Below are 20,768 nucleotides of genomic sequence, written 5' to 3' on the forward strand. Positions count from 1 at the left end.
ACTTAGGAAGCAGTGTTCCTTCCTAAGACAGAGACAATGTATGTATGCATACGACTTTATACAGGAAAAGAATCAGTGTGCACTTTTTCAATGAATAAGCACTGGGAATATCAGGGAGCTCACAGAGTAGTGTTAGTAGACCATCTTCCACTAGGGAAGTGACTAAAATGTAAATACAGAAGGTAAAGCAAGAACAATTCATAAACTCTGGCTATTCAACTTCCATGAAAAAGATATGAATTAAAAAAAATTCTGTCCAGCTGAGCTAAGTGAGTAGAAGTTTTCTCTGTGTAACGTAAGAGAGTTATCACACTCACTCTCCTTAGTTTGTCACTTGCCTTAGACAAAGAGAGCATCTCTGTGAGTTTCTAGGTTGGTTCAGCTGTTCTTGCTTTGATCATGATTATACCCATGTTATTTTCACTAGGCAACTTGCTATCTTAGATGTAGGCACATGACCCTTGAGGAGGTGAGACATACCAAACAAGTGAAGGTCATTTATAGTTGTGATGGCTTTAACTATCAACTAATAGTTTTTATTTCATAAAGTCTCTCCATTTTTATCATTTCCTCTAGTTGCTAAAATTTGAGTTTTATCATAATTGAAACATTTAATACTGTACCTCTTCTATTTTCTTAGCAGAAGTTTCAGTTTTATTACATTTGAATTCTTCATTTATCTTTATTCGGGCTGCTAGAAAAAGGAAAAAATATGCACACAGTTATCTGCTTTTCTAATTTATAATTCCTGTTCCAATAATGTACATATTATTTATTCTATTATAGTACTATATGCTATACATATATATATATCTATTATTTCTCAAGCAGAAAAAAACAATTTTGCCCTGTGTAAAACAAAGTAAAAAATAAGAAATTTATTTTAAAAGTCTTTTGGAGAGCTTTTTACAGGCTGGCAAATTTGTAATTAAACCTAATATATATTTTCAGCATTTTAATATTTCTGTTTCCTGCTTTTTATTTCTAATTTCATTTGACCCTCTAGCTGTGAGATCCTAATAAATTCAAATTAATACTTTGCTTTTGTAAATATAAGTATCTGAATTAAAATGCTTTTGGTTTTAAGATAGCAAAACTCAATACATACAAGCATGTTTAACTATCCCTCCTCCAAAACACATAAAATGAAGATACGGCAGCAAAGAGGATATGTAAATAATTTTGAGTGCCTTGGCTGACAGAGCGATGGACAAATGAAGCTTTTGTTCATATAATCCAATGCTTTGGCATCAGGACAGCAGAATAATTTAATACAACTGATAAACTGTCTTACAGTGCTGCTGTGAGCATAGCAAATATGCATTGTTAGTTATTCTTATGATTATTTCACTTAAAAACATTTAAAGGCACAAAAACATGCTGTGGTGATGGAGATGAGTCATAGAACCTTCCTTCTGTGCTCAATACACGTCACCATGTAATGTGGCTAAGAGTTCAGGCTTTGGAGCCAGAATGCTGAGGCTAAATCCCAGCTCCACCTATCCTTTCACATTATTGTCAGTTTTCTCATCTGCAAAACCAGAAATTATAATAGTAACTACCTCACAGGTCTGTGATAAGAATTAAATAAGGAATTTGTGTAACATACATATAATATGAAGCATATACTTTAATATTCCCTCATAGGGACAGTGGGGACACTTTACCTAGATGCCTTCTTTTTTCCCCCTTTTTTTTTAAATGGAGATTGAATTTTTAAAAACAAATTTTATTGGAGTACAGCTGATTTACAATGTAGTGTAATTTCTGCTGTATAGCAAAGTGAATCAGTTATACCTATACATATATCTACCCTATTTTAGATTCTTTTCCCATACAGGCCATTACAGAGTGATGTAATGTTGATTACAAAATTACATCACAAAAATGTAATGTTTACAGTTGAGTAAAGTTCTTTGTGTTATATTACTTATCCCATACCTTACTATTTATCTATTTTATATACAATAGTATGCACATGTCAGTAACAATCTCCTAACTTATATATATACTCTCCCTGCTAAGCTTTCCTCTTAAAGAGCTTTAGAAACTGCATATGACCAACACAGGACTTAAACTTTAGAGCTCTGAGTTCCAGAAAAGACAGAAACCACTTTAAACAGCGAAATACTGAATCTGGAATCATTTGTGATAGTCTCCCTTCCATAGGTTCACAGCTGCTGCCACTTCTAGAATGATACTGGCATTAACAAAATGGTAGCATCTGGTCCTAGAGAAAGTGAAAATTTGATTATATAACAGAGAAATGAGTTGCACGGCTTGAACGTAAGGCAAGCAATGGAGCACAATGAAATTCGGATCCTTTTTTTTCCTTATTCTTTATGAAAACTTGATCTTTTACAATTTTTCTAAGTAAATACTTCTCAAAGAAGTGTAGTAGAAACTCGTTAAAACAAACAAATAAACATACATTAAGAGAGAGATAGTGAAGGTCATTGCCCAAGGCAGGTCTTAACCATACAGGGTCCCTTGGACTACTAGTAGTTAACTGAAAAATGGACTTGCTTCAAAGTGGCAAAGTATAAACTTACCTTCTAATGCTCTAGCATCATTTTTAAAAACCTGTTGTCTGGTCCTGTGCAATGTTTTAAAGAGCTGTAAAACCTGGAAAGAAAATCAGAATTCAGACCTCAAAAGAAAAAATTTTCACATTTTACATAATTACAGGGATTAAACAGCATTTATTTCTTAGATTATTTTTCAAAGTAGCTGGTGAAAGCAAGAATTGGTCAAAATAACTCCCTTGATTATTTATCTTTACATTTAAAAAAATTAACCTTATGCATTTACAAAAATAATACAAAATTCTTAGAAACAAAATAATATGAGAATGGTTAAAAAGTTAATGATCCCCCTGCCAAAATTAGTTTGCTAAGGTAACCAGCTTTGCTAGTCTGGTATGTATTTGTTCTCTTTGTTTTTTTTTTATTTTTCAGTGGGTTTTGTCATACATTGATATGAATCAGCCATAGAGTTACACGTATTCCCCATCCCGGTCCCCCATCCCACCTCCCTCTCCACCCGATTCCTCTGGGTCTTCCCAGCCCACCAGGCTGTTCTCATTTTTCTTAACATAGACCTTCATCAGATCTTAAAGTCACATACACATGCATACAAACTCATGAATATACTACATCTTAAAAGAGCCCAGAAGGAAGATGCTTTAGATAATTTAGGAAAGTTTAATTGTGACTTCTCAAAAAAGAAGTAGAATGCTGAGACTTCTGAATATTTAAGACTGTGCTTCACAACAATAAAAAAAGCATATTCAATATTGTCCCCCCCAACACTGTTCTTTCTTCTATCCTCTCAATTTTAGTTATGGAAAACAGTGAATTTCTGAAGCCAGAAATCTCTAGGTCATTCTTTAAATCTACCTTACTCCTCACGGAGAAACTGTAGGGATTTCTCTCTAATCTTTTGTGTATTCTCCATCACCCAAAACAATTTAAATTCAGATCTCTGCCTATCTCGTGCTTAGACTAGTGACAAAGATTTGCCTCTCTGCCACCATTCCCTCCTCTCCCCCAGTCCATTCACCAGATAACAACACTGAAACTTCACTGAGGGTATCCTATGTGCTAGGCACTATTCAAGTATTTTACATATAGGAGAAAACCTATAGCCTCATAGGCAGACACCAAAGCAGAAACAGGAAGCAGGAAACATAAAAATAAAACAAAGATTAACCAAAGAACTTTCTCAGAAATGTAAGTTATTGCAAACATGGAATAACAACAGAAAGAAGTTACAGTAAAAGGAATGTTCAGAAAATGCCCCAGAGCTCTTGGATAGCAAATGAGTGACAGCAAGGATTAAGTTCAGAAAAACTGCCCAGCAAGTAGAACAGGAAGTTGAGGAAAGGAAAATAAAATTAAGATTCCACCAAGTGCTCAACCCTAACCCGTGCTGTGGCACATCATGATGTGAGTTCAGCACACTGCTAACAAAAAACCTTATAGCTCACGTATAAAAAACAGAAAATTAGAAAGCCACCTGATTTCTAAACAGCATCACTGTGAGAAGACAACGATATAAAATCTTCAAGTTACATATCTAAACTATCACCTAACTGCAATGACAAATCGGTATTTTCAGAAATGCAAAGTCTCTTATTTGCTATATGCCCTTTCTTGAAAAGCTACAGAAGACTGTGCTGCACCCAAACAAGCAATCTCTCTCTCACACACGCACGCGCGTGCACACACAAACACACACATACACACACATACACACAATGGGAATGAGGGAGACAGGTGATCCAACACAAGAGAGACAGAGAGGATGGTAAAGGACAAATAAAGGTCAGCAATTGTGCAGCCAGCAAAGAAAGCAACTATTCTGGACTAGAGCAAAAGATCCAGAAAAGATGATGCTAGGAAAAAAAATGAAACTAGTAAATATCAGTTTTGCTTATAGTTTGGGAATAGATAAGTAGGAAAACTGATAATAAAAACAAAGCAGTTACTAACGTCAAGAAACACTAAGACTTAGGAAAAAAAGGCAATATAATCATATATTTATATTAGCAGGCTCAGCTCTGGACAAATTTTGTATAATCATATCAAAGATGAAAATGGATTCACCAAAATTTGTATATTGAGAGAAATAGGGTAGTAGGGAGAACTTAGTCCTTAAACTCACTGCAGACGGTGATGGCAGCTATGAAACAAAAAGATGCTTGCTCCTTGGAAGAGAAGCTATAGCAAATCTAGACAAGGCATTAAAAAGCAGAGACATCACTTTGACAACAAAGGTCCACATAGTCAAAGCTATGGTTTTTCCAGCAGGCAAGTATGGATGTGAGAGTGGGACCATAAAGAAGGCTGAGCACCAAAGTAGTGATGCTTTTGAATTGTAATGCTGGAGAAGACTGTTGTGCGTACGCGGACTACAAGGAGATCAAATCAGTCCATCCTAAAGGAAATCAACACTGAATGTTCACTGGAAGGACTGATGCTGAAGCTGAAGCTCCAATACTTTGGCCACCTGATGAGAATAGCTAACTCGTCGGAAAAGATCCCAATGCTGGGAAAGATTGAAGGCTAAAGGAGAAGGGGGCAGCAGAGGATGAGATAAGTGGATGGGATCACTTGGAAGAGAAGTGATGGACATGAGTCTGAGCAAACTCTAGGAGATAGTGAAGGACAGGGAAGCCTGGTGTGCTGTAGTCGATGGGGTCACAAAGAGTCAGATAGAACTGAGCAACTGAACAACAAAATCCTCAACTTTTGCAGACAAAGGTCAGTAAATATCTCCAAAGAGGATAAAAGAAAAATCAATAGTAGTTTAAACATGTTATTTATAAACATGGAGGTAAATATAAGAAGAAATAACTAAAATGATTAAAAAGTGTTTATATTTGGGGAGCAGGAATTGGGAGTATATAGAAGGAAGTAGATACCTACTGGTTTCTGCATAACATCATTTGACTTCTTAAATTTTATACACTTATCTCCTTTATAAAAACTAAAAATATATATAATTTAAAAAGAGAAAGAGAAAGGACACATCAACAAAAAGAAAAGACAACCCATGGAGTGAAAGAAAATATTTATATCATATATCTGATAACAGCCTACTATCCATAGAGTGTAAAAAGAACTTTTAAAATAAAATAAAAAAAAACTAATTTAAAAACAGGCAAGGATTTGAATAGACATTTCTCAAAAGAAGACAGACAAACAGTTATTAAGGCCATGAAAAGATGCTCCATATAATTTGCCATTTGGAAAATACAAATCTAAATCTCAGTAAGATACTACTTCATCCCAGTAGAATGTCTACAATCAAAAAGACAGCCAGTGACATGTATTGGCAAAGATGTGGAAAAACGGAAACTATTACACATTGCTGAGAGGAATAGAAAAGCTTGCAGCTGCTTTAGAAAACAGTTAAGCAGTTGCTCAGAGAGTTAAACAGAGTTATCATATGACCCAGCAATTCCACACCTAGGTATACAACCAAGATGAAAACATACATTCATACAAAAACTTGTACATGAATATTCATAGCATGAAAGAACCCAAATGTTCACCAACTCATGAATGGATAAATAAAATGTGGTGTATCAAAAAAAAAAAAAGAAAATGTGGTGTATCTATCTTGTTATGGCTTGAATTGTGTCCCCACAAAAGACATGTTGAAGTTCTAATCCTCAGTACATGTAAATGTGACCTTATTTTGTATTTTCAAGATAAAAACTGTGGTAACTTGTTAAGAGTAGCCATAGGAAACGAACGCATATTTTACTACTGGAAGTGGGATGCTGCTTTAACAAATATCTAAAAACGCAGCAGTGACTTTGTAAATGAGCAATATGTAGAGACAGGAAAAATTTTGAGGCAGTTGATAGTGAAGGCCGAGACTGTCTTGAAAAAGACTGTAGGCAAACACAGGGTTGTTAAAGGTGGTGGAACGTCATAGAAAACCAGGGAGTTTAATACTACAAGAGTAGCTGAAGAGGCTGCAAGGGATTAAGAAGGAAGTGAAAAGTAAGTATGCCTAATTATTTTACATGCTATTTAGGGGAAAAAGAAAGTAATTCACTTAGTACAACCACCAGTATCCCTACTTTAAGAACTAGTATTAAGCAAATGTCATCATTACTGCCTCGGAGCTAATATCACTTTGGAGTTAGTAAACTTCTATTAAAATAAAGAAACCTAGGTCAGACTGTTTTCTTGTTTTGATGAACTTAAATTGATTGGACACATTTAGGTAGTGTATATGGAAAGTCAATTCTTTACAGTAAGATCAGTTTAAGTCTGACGTTACCACTTATTGTAAGCTTAGGCAAATTAGCCTTTTTGCTTTAATTTTCTTGAATAGTAGGCTAGTTTTAAGGGCGGATGACATAATTTCTATACTAGTTTCAGTCCAGCTGGTTATCATTTCTGTCTCCTAAGTCTGGGTTATATGCCCCTCTTGAGTACATCCACAGCACTTGGCACTTACTACACTTTCTTGAAGTGTCCCCTACTTCCTGAGAGGCTTCTCAGTCACTTTGTATCTTCCACACTTAGCACAAGTGTCTTCTATACATGATAGTTCTCATCAAAAGCACTTTTGGAGTGAATTTTATTTAATTTCATTGTATTCAAGTTTTCCAAGCAAGTTCCCACTTGAAGGATGGTCCATATGCTACTTCCTCTTTACAGAATACTCCTTCCTCTCTTCTCCTAGGTAATTTCTTAAAAAAAAAAACACAAAAAAACTATTTATTTTAAATTGGAGAATAATTGCTTTACAATATTGTGTTGGTTTGTGCCATACATCAACATCAATCAGCCATAGGTATACATATGTTCCCTCCCTCTTGAACCTCTCTCCCAGTCTTACTTAATTTCTAATAACACTTCAGGTCTCAGTTGACATAGGCGATGTTTTTTCTTTTGCATCCCTCCAGACAGGATTATATGCTCACAAAAATACACTGCATTTTCAATTTAAAATACAGTGAATAAATACTAGTAATTAAGTAATTGTTTAAACTCTACCTGCCAGACTTCTGTATGCAATTACTGTTGCATCCACCATGCCTAGAAAGTACAGGTCAAATGCTGGCTATTAAGTGCTGCTGCTGCTAAGTCGTTTCAGTCGTTTCCGACTCTGTGCGACCCCACAGGCGGCAGCCCATCAGGCTCCCCCGTCCCTGGGATTCTCCAGGCAAGAACACTGGAGTGGGTTGCCATTTCCTTCTCCAACGCATGAAAGTGAAAAGTGAAAGTGAAGTAGCTCAGTCGTGTCCGACTCTTAGTGACCCCACAGACTGCAGCCTACCAGGTTCCTCCGTCCATGGGATTTTCCAGGCAAGGGTACTGGAGTGGGGTGCCATTGCCTTCTCCCTATTAAATGCTACCAAAAGCTATTATGGACACGCAGTAAGTTTTTTGAAAGAATAACCCTTTACAATTCTGTTTCTATCAGTCCTGTGACATATATTAAAATGTTCTCGGAACAGAGTTCAGTAGTACAAGAGGAACACCTGGTGGCTCCCTGTTATTGACCAACCATTATAAGCACTGTTTGTTTTTTGCTCACTACACTGTAGCAGATCAATTTCCCTTTTCCATGTCAATATCTCAACCGGCTATACTGAAAATACTTAAGGTTGGTTAGGGATGGCTGGTTCCAGAGAATTGTACACTGGCCAGGAATGCGCATCAGTTTGATAAGAAATATGTGACCTCGATCCTCAAGGGGGCATCAGCTCCCAGAGCTCATTCTGAGCACTCAGGAATTTCAGGTTTCTGCTCCGTCTCGCTAAGTGCTACTTTTGTCAAGTGGTTTTGCCGGGATTCGGTTTCCCTGGTTACTAGACGTCTGTGCACCTTTCGGTTATTTGACGAGATCTTTTACCTCATCGGATGGTTTCCGCGTAGGACTCTGGGGTCTTGTACAATTCCCAAGGATGCGAAATGGGTCCCTCACAGAAACGTTCGGTGTGGAATGGAATGGGGGCAGTACCCAATTCACCGGCGTGCATCACGGATAAACCGTCTGTATTTGGTAAATGAAGTAGGACCACCTGTACCGCCCTCCCTCCTCCGCACCTGCACAAACCATCGACTGCCCTCCAGGGTTGGTTACAGGCTTCTCAGGTGTAAAGGCCACATCCTTCGCGGAGGGTCCTGAACCTCAGCTACAGAGACTCCAGACTATGTTCTCAAGGCCGCTCTCTTACCCTCCCCGCTGGCATCGCATTCAACCCCTCCCCGGACCCAGTCACCTTGGCCGCCTGACCCATGGCTCTCGCCTCCGCTTGAGGCTACTTCTCCGGCGGTCGAGTCGCCCCGCCTCCCGGCAACCAATCACTACTCAACATCCGCCCGTCTCCGCCCCGTAGCATTGTTTCTAATGCACCGCAACCAATCACCACGAAGCATTTCCTTTGTAGCCCCGCCCCCGCGGAGGAACAGGCTAGGGGAGTTGGTTCAGACGGTGGCCTCTGGAAAAACCGCGAGGAGCCGCCGAGTTCATTTACCGCAGAGACAAGAACGGAAATAACCTGGACGCCATGTTAGTTAGGGGCAGAGGCACTTCCGGCCGTTTCTGAAGCAGCCTCTGGTGGTAGAGTGTGGGTTGATAAATAGCTTCGGCACCTGTATGTCCCTACGTCTTGTTTGGGGGTTGGGGTTACCTATTAAGGAACCGTTATTTTAACGTTTCGGGAGTTGCAACTTTTGTCTTTGCAAAAGTGCACAAATAAGAGCCAAGCCCTAGCAGCTATCGCAGGTGTTGAATGGAACGCCGACTTTCAAAAGCACTGTTCACACTTTATCCCACTTCATTCCTCTAGAGGGTGAGGCTGAGTTACTTCCTTAGACCACATGTTGCCAACTCAACAAGCCCTACTCCTTGGCTGGTCAAAGGTTGGAAATAGTTTATTAGCAGCATCATGATCATAAATTATCATAAAGCATTTTAGCTACGTTTAACTTATGACTTTGCAAGCATCAAGAAAAAAAATCTCAACCTTGGTCCCATTGCATAGTCATTGTCTTCCCTACTCCCCACAGTTAAACTTTTAGGTAAAATTAACTTTTTTTCAGCTTAACCTTTAGGTAAAATTGGCTTTTTATTAGAAATGAAGATTTGGACCAATGGATCTCTAAGGCCCCTTTCCTTCTCTATGATTTGTCATTTTACAGAATATTGCAAGTTATCATGAGAATAGCAAGATAACATTACTTTTTAAAAATTAAAATGCACTGGAGTTGCAAAAGAGTGTTTAACCATAAGCAATTAAGCCAAATACACTGGATACTGTCGTTTATTCAGGAAACATTAGATGATCTTCTGATACTGTATAGTAGTGCCTTTTGATTGCTAATGAATGATTCAAAGATGCTTATTTTCAGTAGAAAATAACAGCCCAATTTCCTGAAATTCATTATTTATTGTTATAATTTCTGGCTAACTAGGGTCCTGTATTCAGTTAATCAAAATCACTCACCTGCCAAAATTTGAAAGTACAGTTTTCATAGTGCCCAAATCAATTCAGTTCAACCTTCTCTTCCCTTCAGTAAATCTGTATGGTTCCTTGAACTGTTCGATAAATGAAGTGACTATTCTGCTTGTTCTGGGAATCCATTCTGGTTTGTTGGCATCTCAAAGTATAGGACCCAGAACTGAATACAAAATTCCAACATGTTCATTAGATGAAGTCATGGAACTATGTGGTAGGCAGGATAATGGCCTCCAAAAGATGTCCCTCTTTAAATCCTAGGAACTTCTGAATATATTACTACCATGCATGACAAAATGAGCTTTGCAGATGTGATTAAATATTTTAACAACTTATTGACCAGAGATGTATTATGACGCCTTTTGTTACCCGAACATTACTGACTGGAGTGTTTCAATATTCACTTACATAATAAATTGCTGGACACAGGTGTTAAGTTAGTTTCTGCAAAAAGTCCCAGTCAATAATGTGCTAAGATGGGAAGTTTATCCTGGGTTGTTTGATGGGCACAAGGTAATAATCACAAGGATACCTGTAAGTGGAAGCAGGAAGCAGAGTAAGGGAGAGGTTTGCAGATGCTCCCCTGTGGTCTTTGAAGATGGAGGAAGTGGAAGATGGATGCAGGTGGCCTCTAGAAGCCAGAAAAGGCAAGAGAAGCATTCTTCCCTAGAGCCTTTAGAAGGAACGCAGCCCTGTGGACACCAAGATTTTAAGCCCAGTGAAACCCAATTTGGACTTCTGAGTTCCAGAATGTCACTGGCTTGTGGACCCTTCCATCTTCAAAGCCAACAGCAGAACATCTTCAATCTTTGACTCTCACACCTGCTTCCATCATCAAATCTCCTTGTCTGACTCTCACTCTCCTGTATCCCTGTTTTATTTAAAGGTGTCCCTGTGATTATATTTGGCCCATCTGGATAACTGAGGAATCTCCTCACCTAAAGACCTTTAACTTCATGGTATCTGCACATCCCCTCTACCATGTAAAGTAACATATTCACAGGCTTCAGGGATTAAAACATGGAAATCATGTGCCTACCATACCAGTTTGGGTAAAGCTTGTCAATAAGGATGAAATGGAAGGAAATGAAGTAGGAGAAGCAGTGATGGGCCTGATCACTTAAGAGTTTATTAGCCAAATTAAGGATTTTATATTTAATTCTATGGTGAAATGCCTTACCGGCAGGAGACTAACATCATGATTTATATTATATAGAAATCATTTTGGGTAGTATATAGCAAATGGACTATAGTAGAAGCAAATAGGCAAACCTGGAGTCTCTCGAAATACGCCAGGCAAGATATGGTAGTGACTTGGATTTGGGTAAGAAGGGGAGATGAGAAGTGATTAGATTCACCTGTGTTGAAAATCCACAAAGAAGATCCACAAAGAGACTTCAAGGATTTTGGCTTGAGCAATTTGGTGAATGGTACTATAGCAGAGTCAGAAGGCTGCTGGAATAGGTTTTTAGATTGTTATGGAGGGAGTAAAAATAAGTTTGAAGTGCTTGGTAGACATCCTACTGAAGGTAGTGAGTAGGCAGAAATATGCTTCATACACCAATCTGGAATTAAGACGTTGGGAGATAAATACTAGACAGTCATTACTCTGTAGATAATAATGCCTCTGATTGAGTGAAAGATGACCATATTTATTATGCAAACCCATATAAACTCTTTTCAATTTTTAATTTTGACAATTTCAGTCATAAAGTTGCGGGAATGATAGAATGTACAAACACCTTTCACTCAGTTTTCCCTAATGTTAACATTTTACAACAGTTGCTTTATCCTCTTCTCTCTACTTATCTGTATCTTGACATTTTTGAGGTTGTCTTTACTGTGACCCCTGGAGAAGGGAACGGCAACCCATTCCAGTATTGCCTGGAGAATTCCATGGACAGAGGAGCCTCGCGGAATACACCCCACGGGGTCACAAAGAATTGGACACGACTAAGTGACTAACACTTTCACTTTACTGTTTGACAGTGAATTGCAGACACCATACTCCTATACTCCTAAACACTTCAGTAGGTGTCTTTCCAACAGGAAAAAAAAAAAAGACATTCTCTGGCATCAGTGGTTCTCAAAGTGTAGTTCCCAGGCTAGCAGCAACTGTATCACCTGGAAACTGTTAGAAACCTACTAATAAATTACAGGGCCCCACCCCAGATCAACTGATTTTGATAATTTTGCTGTATGTTTGTGGGGAAATTAACAAGATTTTCAAAACCATTTCCTAATTTGTACACATTATTAAGATTTCACAAATTGTTCCAGGAATGTCTTTGATACCAAAAATACCAAATGAGACACTTTTGTGATTAAAGAGGGCCACCATCAATAATTGCACCAGAGCAAAGTGGTAAAAGTGTAATTTTTCATAATATGGACACTTGGAGATTAGGTGTTAGCTAGAGAAGAGGGCCAGGAATGAAATCCACATTGAGAGGCCTGGAACAGAAGGCTCCTTATGACGGAAAAATAGCATCCAGTGAGGTAGGAGAGTGAAGGAGAGTGTTGCTGAAAAGAAGGAATGGTCACAGAGGCAAATGTTGCCAAGAGGTCAAGTATAATGGCAATTGGAATTGCTATAGGGTGTTGTGTGACCTGGTGCCAAATCGGGAAAGGAGTACATCAAGGCTGTATACTGTCACCCTGCTTATTTAACTTATATGCAGAGTACATCATGCAAAATGTTAGGCTGGATGAAGAACAAACTGGAATCAAGATTGCTGGAAGAAATATCAATAACTTCAGATACACAGATGACACCACCCTTATAGCAGCAATCGAAGAACTAAAGAGCCTCTTGATGAAAGTGAAAGAGGAGAGCAAAAAAGTTGGCTTAAAACTCAACATTCAAAAAACTAAGATCATGGCATCTGGTCCCATCACTTCATGGCAAATAGATGGGGAGATAATAGAAACAGTGACTGACTTTATTTTGGGGGGCTCCAAAATCACTGCAGCCGTGAATTTAAAAGACGCTTTCTCCTTGGAAGAAAAGTGATGACCAACCTAGACAGCACATTAAAAAGCAGAGACATTACTGTGCCGACAAGGGTCCATATAGTCAAAGCTATGGTTTTTCCAGCAGTCATGTATGGATGTGAGAGTTGGACTATAAAAAAAGCTGATGCTTTTGCACTGTGGTGTTGGAGAAGACTCTTGAGAATCCCCTGGACTGCAAGGAGATCCAACCAGTCCATCCTAAAGGAAATCAGTCCTGAGTATTCATTGGAGGGGCTGATGCTGAAGCTGAAACTCCTGTACTTTGGCCACCTGATGTGAAAAGCTGACTCACTGGAAAAGACCCTGATGCTGGAAAAGATTCAAGGCAGGAGGAGAAGGGAATGACAGAGGATGAGATGGTTGGATGGCATCACCAACTCTATTGACATGAGTTTGAGCAAACTCTGGGAGTTGGTGATGGACAGGGAGGCCGGGCATGCTGCAGTCCATGGTGTTGCAAAGAGTCAGACACGACCCAGCAACTGAACTGAATAGGATGTAGTAAGTGGAGGTCCTTAGTGAGTGGATAAAAGGCAAATAATTTCCAAAAACAACTATAAAGTGGACACAATATATAGAAAACTCTTCTTAAAAGGAGCAAAGATATGGAGGGGTATGCGGGGTTAAGAAAGGTGTTGCTCCTTTACTGTGGGGCATCTTACATTATGTTGATTACTGCTGGGAATAATTCTTTGCAGAACAGTTCACGGAGATTTGGCTTCCCTGGTGGCTCAATCTGTAAAGACTCTGCCTGCAATGCAGGAGACCCGGGTTCCATCTCTGGGTGGGGAAGATCCCTTGGAGAAGGTAATGACAACCTACTCCAGTATTCTTATCTGGAGAATCCCATGGAGCCTGGTGGGCTAAGCCCATGGGGTCACAAGAGTCGGACAAGACTTCGTGACTAAACCACAACCACCTAGGGAGGTTTACAAACTACTGATGCCTCCAGAGTTTGATTCAACTGATCTGGGGTGTGGCCAAGTTCACAGAGATTTGTTACATGCTACTGTAACGTGCAGTCAAGGTTGTGAACCACTGCTAGAAAAAGAAAATTGATGCAGGAGGGCTTACTTGCTGGAGCTAAGACCTATGTAGCTGAGAAACGAAGTATCACGGTGTCTCTGCCAGCAAAAACGGCCAGCACTGCTTCGGTTTCAAATCTTTTCAGTTACAGTATCCAATTTTTCCTACTAGCGTCCATAAGACAAGCGAGGGGCTTACTGCAGGATCTACGCTCCTCGAGAAACAAGAAAGGAAGAAAGAAAAACGACCTTGGTGCCGATTGCTGGGTCCTATCATCTAGAACCTCTCTCTGGATCGGTCTGGCTCCCCGGTTCCCCTAGAGCTCCCGCACGCAAGGCGACACCCGAGCGCCAGTCGCCAGTGCGCACGCGCACGAGTTGCCAGGGCATTCTAGCGGCGGTCCCTGCGCAAGCTTGTCCGCGTGCTCCCGCCCTCCGCCCGCGCCCCCGGCTCCTCCCTCCTCCCGACCTTCTCCCCGGCCGGCTGCTCGGGAGGGAGGCAGAGATGGCAGATGAGATCGCCAAGGCTCAGGTCGCCCGGCCTGGCGGCGACACGATCTTCGGGAAGATCATTCGCAAGGAAATCCCAGCCAAAATCATTTATGAGGATGACCAGGTAGGCTCGGAGCGCCGCCTCGCTCGTGGACTGAAACGGGGCAGGCGCCTGTGGACACGCGGGTTTCCCGCGGAGGGGAGGGATGGGAAGGGTCGGCGGGCGCCGGGGAAAAGGGAAGGCACCGGGCTTTCTCCTGCGGCCTCGGCCTCGGGCCCCCAGCCAGCGGGCCGGGCCGCGGTCGCTCGGAGTTGCCCGGCCGGCGTGTGCCGGCGCTCCGGTTACGCGTTATCAGCCCGGGGCGCGGGCCAGGCCGCCGGGCGCTCGCGGGCCCGCATCGCGGGGTCTGGGCGCGTGTGGGGGGGCGCTCCGGGTCCTCGGCATGGGCGGCTGCCGGGCTGCCTCGTACCTCAACTGTTTAAGGAATCTGACAATCTCGCCAGCGCTCTGCCTGACAGGGAGAAACCCGATCGCACCCTGACTCGGGCCCAATCTCCGCGATCTCCCGCTCACAGCCGGCCTGCCCGGGCGTTTCAGTGCGACTCTCGCCGCCGCATTGCGCTAGAGGCCGGGGGCGCACGGCCTGGGGGCGGCGCAGACGCCCTGGGCCTCCGCGAGGGACGCTCACCGACGCCCACCCCCTGACCCCCACTTCCCTTCCCCCCCGCCACCTTCTCGGGTCTCGAACTCCCAAGAGTAAACCTGCTTCTGGGATTTGCTTTCCTTTAGACCCTCCCAGGAAGAATGATTCCTTCAGTATTTTACAGGAAGTAGTTTTATGCCAAAAGATTAAGAGTGCCGTTTTTCTTGACCTCACTGTAGGTTGAAATTGTTTTTAGAAAGGCCGAGTTCGTTTGACTTTCAGACATCTTGTGTAAAATATTTAGTGGGAGGTTATATTTTGGATCTCAGATAAAGCTGCACAGGATGGCTGATTTAGATAAAAGTTTTGTAAACTTTTTAATAAATTCACTATGAAATATAGAATATAAGGAAACATTTTATGCTGCTAGTAGCGTTCTTAGATTCAAAACACCTAAGTTTTAATTCCTCGAGGTGAATTTATTTAAATACCCTTTTTATCTGTTAGGGAAATTGTTTTAGAAAATGTGCATTTCTTTAAAAATACTTTTGCTGCTGCTGCTGCTAAGTCACTTCAGTCGTGTCCGACTCTGTGCGACCCCAGAGACGGCAGCCCACCAGGCTCCCCCATCCCTGGGATTCTCCAGGCAAGAACACTGGAATGGGTTGCCATTTCCTTCTCCAATGCATGAAAGTGAAAAATGAAAGTGAAGTCGCTCAGTCGTGTCTGACTCTTAGCGACCCCATGGACTGCAGCCTACCGGGCTCCTCCTTCCATGGGATTTTCCAGGCAAGAGTACTGGAGTGGGTTGCCATTGCCTTCTCCAAAAATACTTTTAGTTGCTTTTAATAAGTGATAGTTGAAATACTGACTTTTGAACCATCTGAGTTCCAATAGTGTAACAGCAGCAAGCAATCATGATACAGCATATTTGTACAGAGCACCAAGTATAATTACCCGGAGACAGTTAAGAAGGAAAAGGTTCTATTAAGAAGCTTCTGCCTTCACTGGAGAACAATATTCAAAACTATTCTAAATGTTAGTTAGTCTAACTAACTAATGTTAGTTAGTCTAAATGTTACCTATCCTCTTCATTTTTACAAAATAGATATATTTCCTAAGCAGTTGAAGTGGGAAGAAATCAGTCAGTTAATCAGCAAATTTCTAATTATAAAAGTGATCAAAAAAAAAAAAAAAAAGTGATCACTGCCACGAAGGAAAAAACCAGGAAATTGCACAACTCGGGCTCCTAACCTCTGGACAGCAGGAACTGGAATCAAAAGATTTGCTTTGAGTGGTGCTGGGAAAGTTGGACAGCTGCATGTAAATCAATGAAGGTGACCACACCCCCTCACACCATACACAAAAATAAACTCAAAATATCTTAAAGACTTACATCTAAAACATGACACCATAAAACCCCTAGAAGAGAACATAGGCAAAACATTCTCTGACATAAATCATACTAATGTCTTCTTAGGTCAGTCTCCCAGGGCAATAGAAATAAAAATAAACAATAAACAGGTACAGTGGCTTAAGACTTTGCACTCATAATGTAGGGAGCCTGGGTTTGATCCCTAATCTGGGAATGGGCTTCCCTGGTGGCTCAGATGGTAAAGAATCTGCCTGCATTGCAGGAGACCTGGGTTTGATCTCTGGATTGGGAAGATCCTCTGGAGAAGGGCATGGAAACCCACTCCAGTATTCTTGCCTGGAGAATCCTCATGGACAGAGGGGCCTGGCTGGTTATAGTCCACGGGGTCCGTGGGGTCGCAAAGAGTCAGACACAACTGAGTGACTAAGCACACACAAAACAGATCCCACATGCTGCAACTAAGAGTTTGCATGCCACAACTAAAGATCCTGCATGCAGCAGCAAAGACCCAGCACAGCTATCTAAATAAATAAACAAATTGAACCTAATCAAATTTACAAGCTTTTGCATAGCAAAGGAACCATAAAAAAGACAACCTGTGAACTGGGAGAAGATATTTGCAAACTGTGCAACTGACAAGGGCTTAATTTCCAAAATATACAAATAGCTCATAGAACTCAACAACAAAAAATATACCAATCAAAAAATGGCAGAAGACCCTAATGGACATTTCTCCAAAGACCTACATGAAAAGATGCTCAATATCATTGATTATTTAAAAAGTGCAAATCAAAACTAATGAATCAGAATGACTATCATTAAAAAGTCTATGAAAAATGCTGGAGAAGGTGTGGGGAAAAGGGAACTGTCTTAGACTGTTAGTGGGAATGTAAGTTAGTATGGCCATATGGAAAACAGTATGGAGGTTTCTCAGAAAACTAAAAATGGATTTACCATATGATCCAGCAATCCCACTCCTGGGCATATACCTAGACAAAAGCATAATTCAAAAAGATAAATACACCCCTATGTTCATAGCACAATTATTCACAGTAGCCAAGACAGGGAAACAACCTAAATATACATCAGTAGATGAATGGATAGAGAAGATGTGGTACATGTATACAATGGAATACTACTCAACCATAAAAAGAATGAAATGCCATTTGCAGCAACATGGATACAACTAGAGATTATCATATTAAGTGAATTAAGTCAGAAAGAGAAAGACAAATAGAGTATGATATTGCTTATATGTCAAATCTAAAATATGGCACAAATGAACCTATCTACAAAACAGAAATAAGACTCACAGACATAGAGATCCAGACTTATGGTTGCCAAGGAAGAGAGGGGAGGGAGGGGGTGGAATGGGAGTTTGGGATTCACAGATGCAAACTACTACATTTAGAATGAATAAACGAGGTCCTACTCTGTATAGCACAGAGAACTGTATCCAGTATCCTGGAATAAACTATAATGGAAAAGAATATTAAGAAAAGAACGTGTATGTGTATAGCTGAATCATTTTGCCATCCAGCAGAGACTGGCACAACACTATAAATCAACTGTGAAAGTGAAAGTCGCTCAGTCCTGTCCGACTCTTTGTGACCCCATGGACCACACGTCCATGGACTACTCCAGGCCAGAATACTGGAGTGGGTAGCCATTCCCTTCTCCAGAGGATCTTCCCAACCCAGGAATTGAACCGGTGTCTCCTGCATTGCAGGCAGATTCTTTACCAACTAAGCTGTCAGGGAATCCCCCCAAACTATATTTCAATAAAAGATATGAAATTCAAAATTTAAAAAAAATTTCCTTTAGAAATGGTGTATATACTGGTAGCTAAGGAATGAATAGTAATTTAAGTTAGATGAAAGTTGAGATTTTGGAGAAAGAGGATCTTTGCAGTAGAGGGAAAAGCAGTTGAGAAAGCCCTGAGGGTGGAGAGAGATGGACAGTGTGACTTGAGCAGGAAGAGTTGCATGAGAATATATTGGAATAATAGACAATGATTAGCATGCCTAATTGCTTCTCAACCTTTGGATCTTGGTTTAAATGTAGCTACCTCACAATGATTGCCCTTGACCACTCAATCAAAATTAGGTTTTTCTGTGGTAATCATTTACTGCACATGTTACTTTCCCCTTGTAACTTGTAGGATCTTTGTTGTTGTATTTTATAACATGTCGAATCTTTGGTTAAGTATAATTTTATGTGTTTAAAGTCAGTTTTCCCATTAGACTGTTAGTTCCATGAAAAGGACCAGAGTATCATATGTATTGTGTCGACTTCTGGTCTCCTACCACTGGGGAAACCCCAGTGTTTCTCCCATGGGGTTAGTGTGAAAGTGATAAACTTAGGCTGTAAGACTATATATGGAAACTTTGATTTATTTCCTCCTTTTTTCCAGTGTCTTGCTTTCCATGACATTTCCCCTCAAGCACCAACACATTTTCTGGTGATACCCAAGAAACATATATCCCAGATTTCTGCAGCAGAAGATGATGATGAAAGTGTAAGTACATTTACTAATATCATTAATTTTTTTTGCTTTTTAAACTGGGAGACTAAATATCACCCTTAAGGTTATGTCACATTTTTGTTTTCCTAAGGGCATACTGAGGAAAAATAGAAAATCATTAGGGCTTCAATGCAATGTGTAAATAGTGTGATTTTTTAAATGAGATATAATTGACATATGACATTATATTAGATTTAGATATACAACATATTGATTTGATAAATGTATATACTACCAAATTATCACAGCAAGTCTTGTTAACATCCATCACCACAAATTCTTAAACAAAAAGGATTCTAAGCAAGGATTATTTGGTGAGACTCATTTTTCCTTAATAAGAAATAGTGTATCATATAGGAGAGAGTTCACTGGCTCTTTTATTAATGCCATTAAAGGAAAGAAAATTAATTTGATTTTACCAGGATGTACAGGCCTCAATTAAAATTTTTCTTAGTGCTCTTTGTGGTAGATTATATAATTGTTCATAATTGCTCACTCTTCTATGTAGGGCTGCATTATACTTCTGGCCTGATTGATGTTGGGCCTGGTCATATGACTTAATTTGACCAATGAGTACAGGCAGAAGTGATACATGTCTTTTGAAAGAAGTTAATACCTGGTCTGCCATGTTCTCTCTAACCTCTGCCACTGTGATCATATAGAGATTGTTCCATCAACCTGGGTTTCAAAGTGAAAAAGATGTGGAATATAGAGCCTGGTCGACTTGTGATCAACATGGAGTAAGCACAAGAAATGTATCTTTGATGTAGACCAGGTTTTTATGTGGTTTGTTACCACAGCATAACCAAATCTGTCCCAGCTGATAATATGCCCCCAGAACAAGCAAGCAGGATGTCTGCTTTCCTAAGAAAACTTAAATACCACTTGGAGTATGATCTTAAAGTTGTTTTAATTGAGCAGATTTATGCCTGTAATTTGTTTATTGAAATTAGTAATTAGTAAATACCTAATAGGATTGTATTAGGATTAAAAATGTTCCCAAATACTTGCCCAAACTCTGTTTCAATTAGTAGCTTTAAAATTTTTCACCTGGTAGTTTGTTATATGATGATAAGAAACTATAAACCTATGAATTACTAGTGCTTAAGAAACTTTTTTTTTTTTCCAGCTTCTTGGGCATTTGATGATTGTTGGCAAGAAATGTGCTGCTGATCTGGGCCTGAAGAAGGGCTATCGAATGGTGGTGAATGAGGGTTCAGATGGGGGCCAGTCTGTCTATCATGTTCATCTCCATGTTCTTGGAGGTCGGCAGATGAACTGGCCTCCTGGTTAAGCATGCTATAGGGATAATTTTGCCTTCTCTATGCAGTGATCAGGTTTGCAAGTTCTAATATGCTTAACAAATTTTTTTTTTGGCCTATGTATGGAGATATTGAAGAAAAAATTAAAAAAACTCATACATAGTAAAAGACATTGTTGAGTGGTCTGAATTCTGTATTTGACTTATTTTTTAAAATATGTTTGTTGGAATGTTTGAAGGTAGAGTTCATACCTGGGAAGGTTTTGTTTTTTCTCCCCAAGGAGGACTCAGCATTATGTATGTGGTTATAACGGTGTGACTGATCTTTGAAGACAAATTAAAAAATTTCATAAATTTAGCTTCATCTTTGAAATATACTTTTTAGAGTAAAGTATCAGTCCAGGAGAAGATTTTCTAATCCAATTCCCACTCCCCCCCCCC

At 40.1% G+C, this 20,768-nt stretch overlaps 2 protein-coding genes across 2 annotated transcripts in view; one reads left to right on the plus strand and one right to left on the minus strand.

The window, feature by feature from the left end:
- LYRM7 (LYR motif containing 7) overlaps positions 1-8,836 on the minus strand; it is a 32,334-nt gene extending 23,498 nt beyond the window's left edge. The window contains exons 1-3 of the mRNA XM_065918165.1: positions 8,753-8,836; positions 2,553-2,625; positions 624-694 (exon numbers count right to left, since the gene is read on the minus strand). Of these exons, the coding sequence (XP_065774237.1) occupies positions 624-694; positions 2,553-2,625; positions 8,753-8,770 (162 nt within the window). The 5' untranslated portion in view covers positions 8,771-8,836. The remainder of the gene's footprint in view (positions 1-623; positions 695-2,552; positions 2,626-8,752) is intronic.
- A 5,614-nt stretch (positions 8,837-14,450) lies between these two features.
- On the plus strand, positions 14,451-20,517 carry HINT1 (histidine triad nucleotide binding protein 1). The gene is made up of 3 exons (XM_065934264.1): positions 14,451-14,647; positions 18,956-19,060; positions 20,196-20,517. The coding sequence occupies exons 1-3, from the start codon at positions 14,537-14,539 to the stop codon at positions 20,358-20,360; spliced, it is 381 nt and encodes a 126-aa protein (XP_065790336.1). The 5' UTR covers positions 14,451-14,536; the 3' UTR covers positions 20,361-20,517.
- Positions 20,518-20,768: the final 251 nt, after the last annotated feature.

This window comes from Muntiacus reevesi, chromosome 1 (assembly GCF_963930625.1).
Source record: "Muntiacus reevesi chromosome 1, mMunRee1.1, whole genome shotgun sequence".
Classification (NCBI taxonomy): Eukaryota; Metazoa; Chordata; class Mammalia; order Artiodactyla; family Cervidae; genus Muntiacus; species Muntiacus reevesi.

Excerpts from the sequence above, each read along its gene's own strand:
- HINT1 (XM_065934264.1), top strand. The coding sequence starts at position 14,537 with ATGGCAGATGAGATCGCCAAGGCTCAGGTCGCCCGGCCTGGCGGCGAC. Across the intron at positions 14,648-18,955 it reads TCATTTATGAGGATGACCAG|TGTCTTGCTTTCCATGACAT; the intron begins GTAGGCTCGGAG and ends CCTTTTTTCCAG. Across the intron at positions 19,061-20,195 it reads CAGAAGATGATGATGAAAGT|CTTCTTGGGCATTTGATGAT; the intron begins GTAAGTACATTT and ends TTTTTTTTCCAG.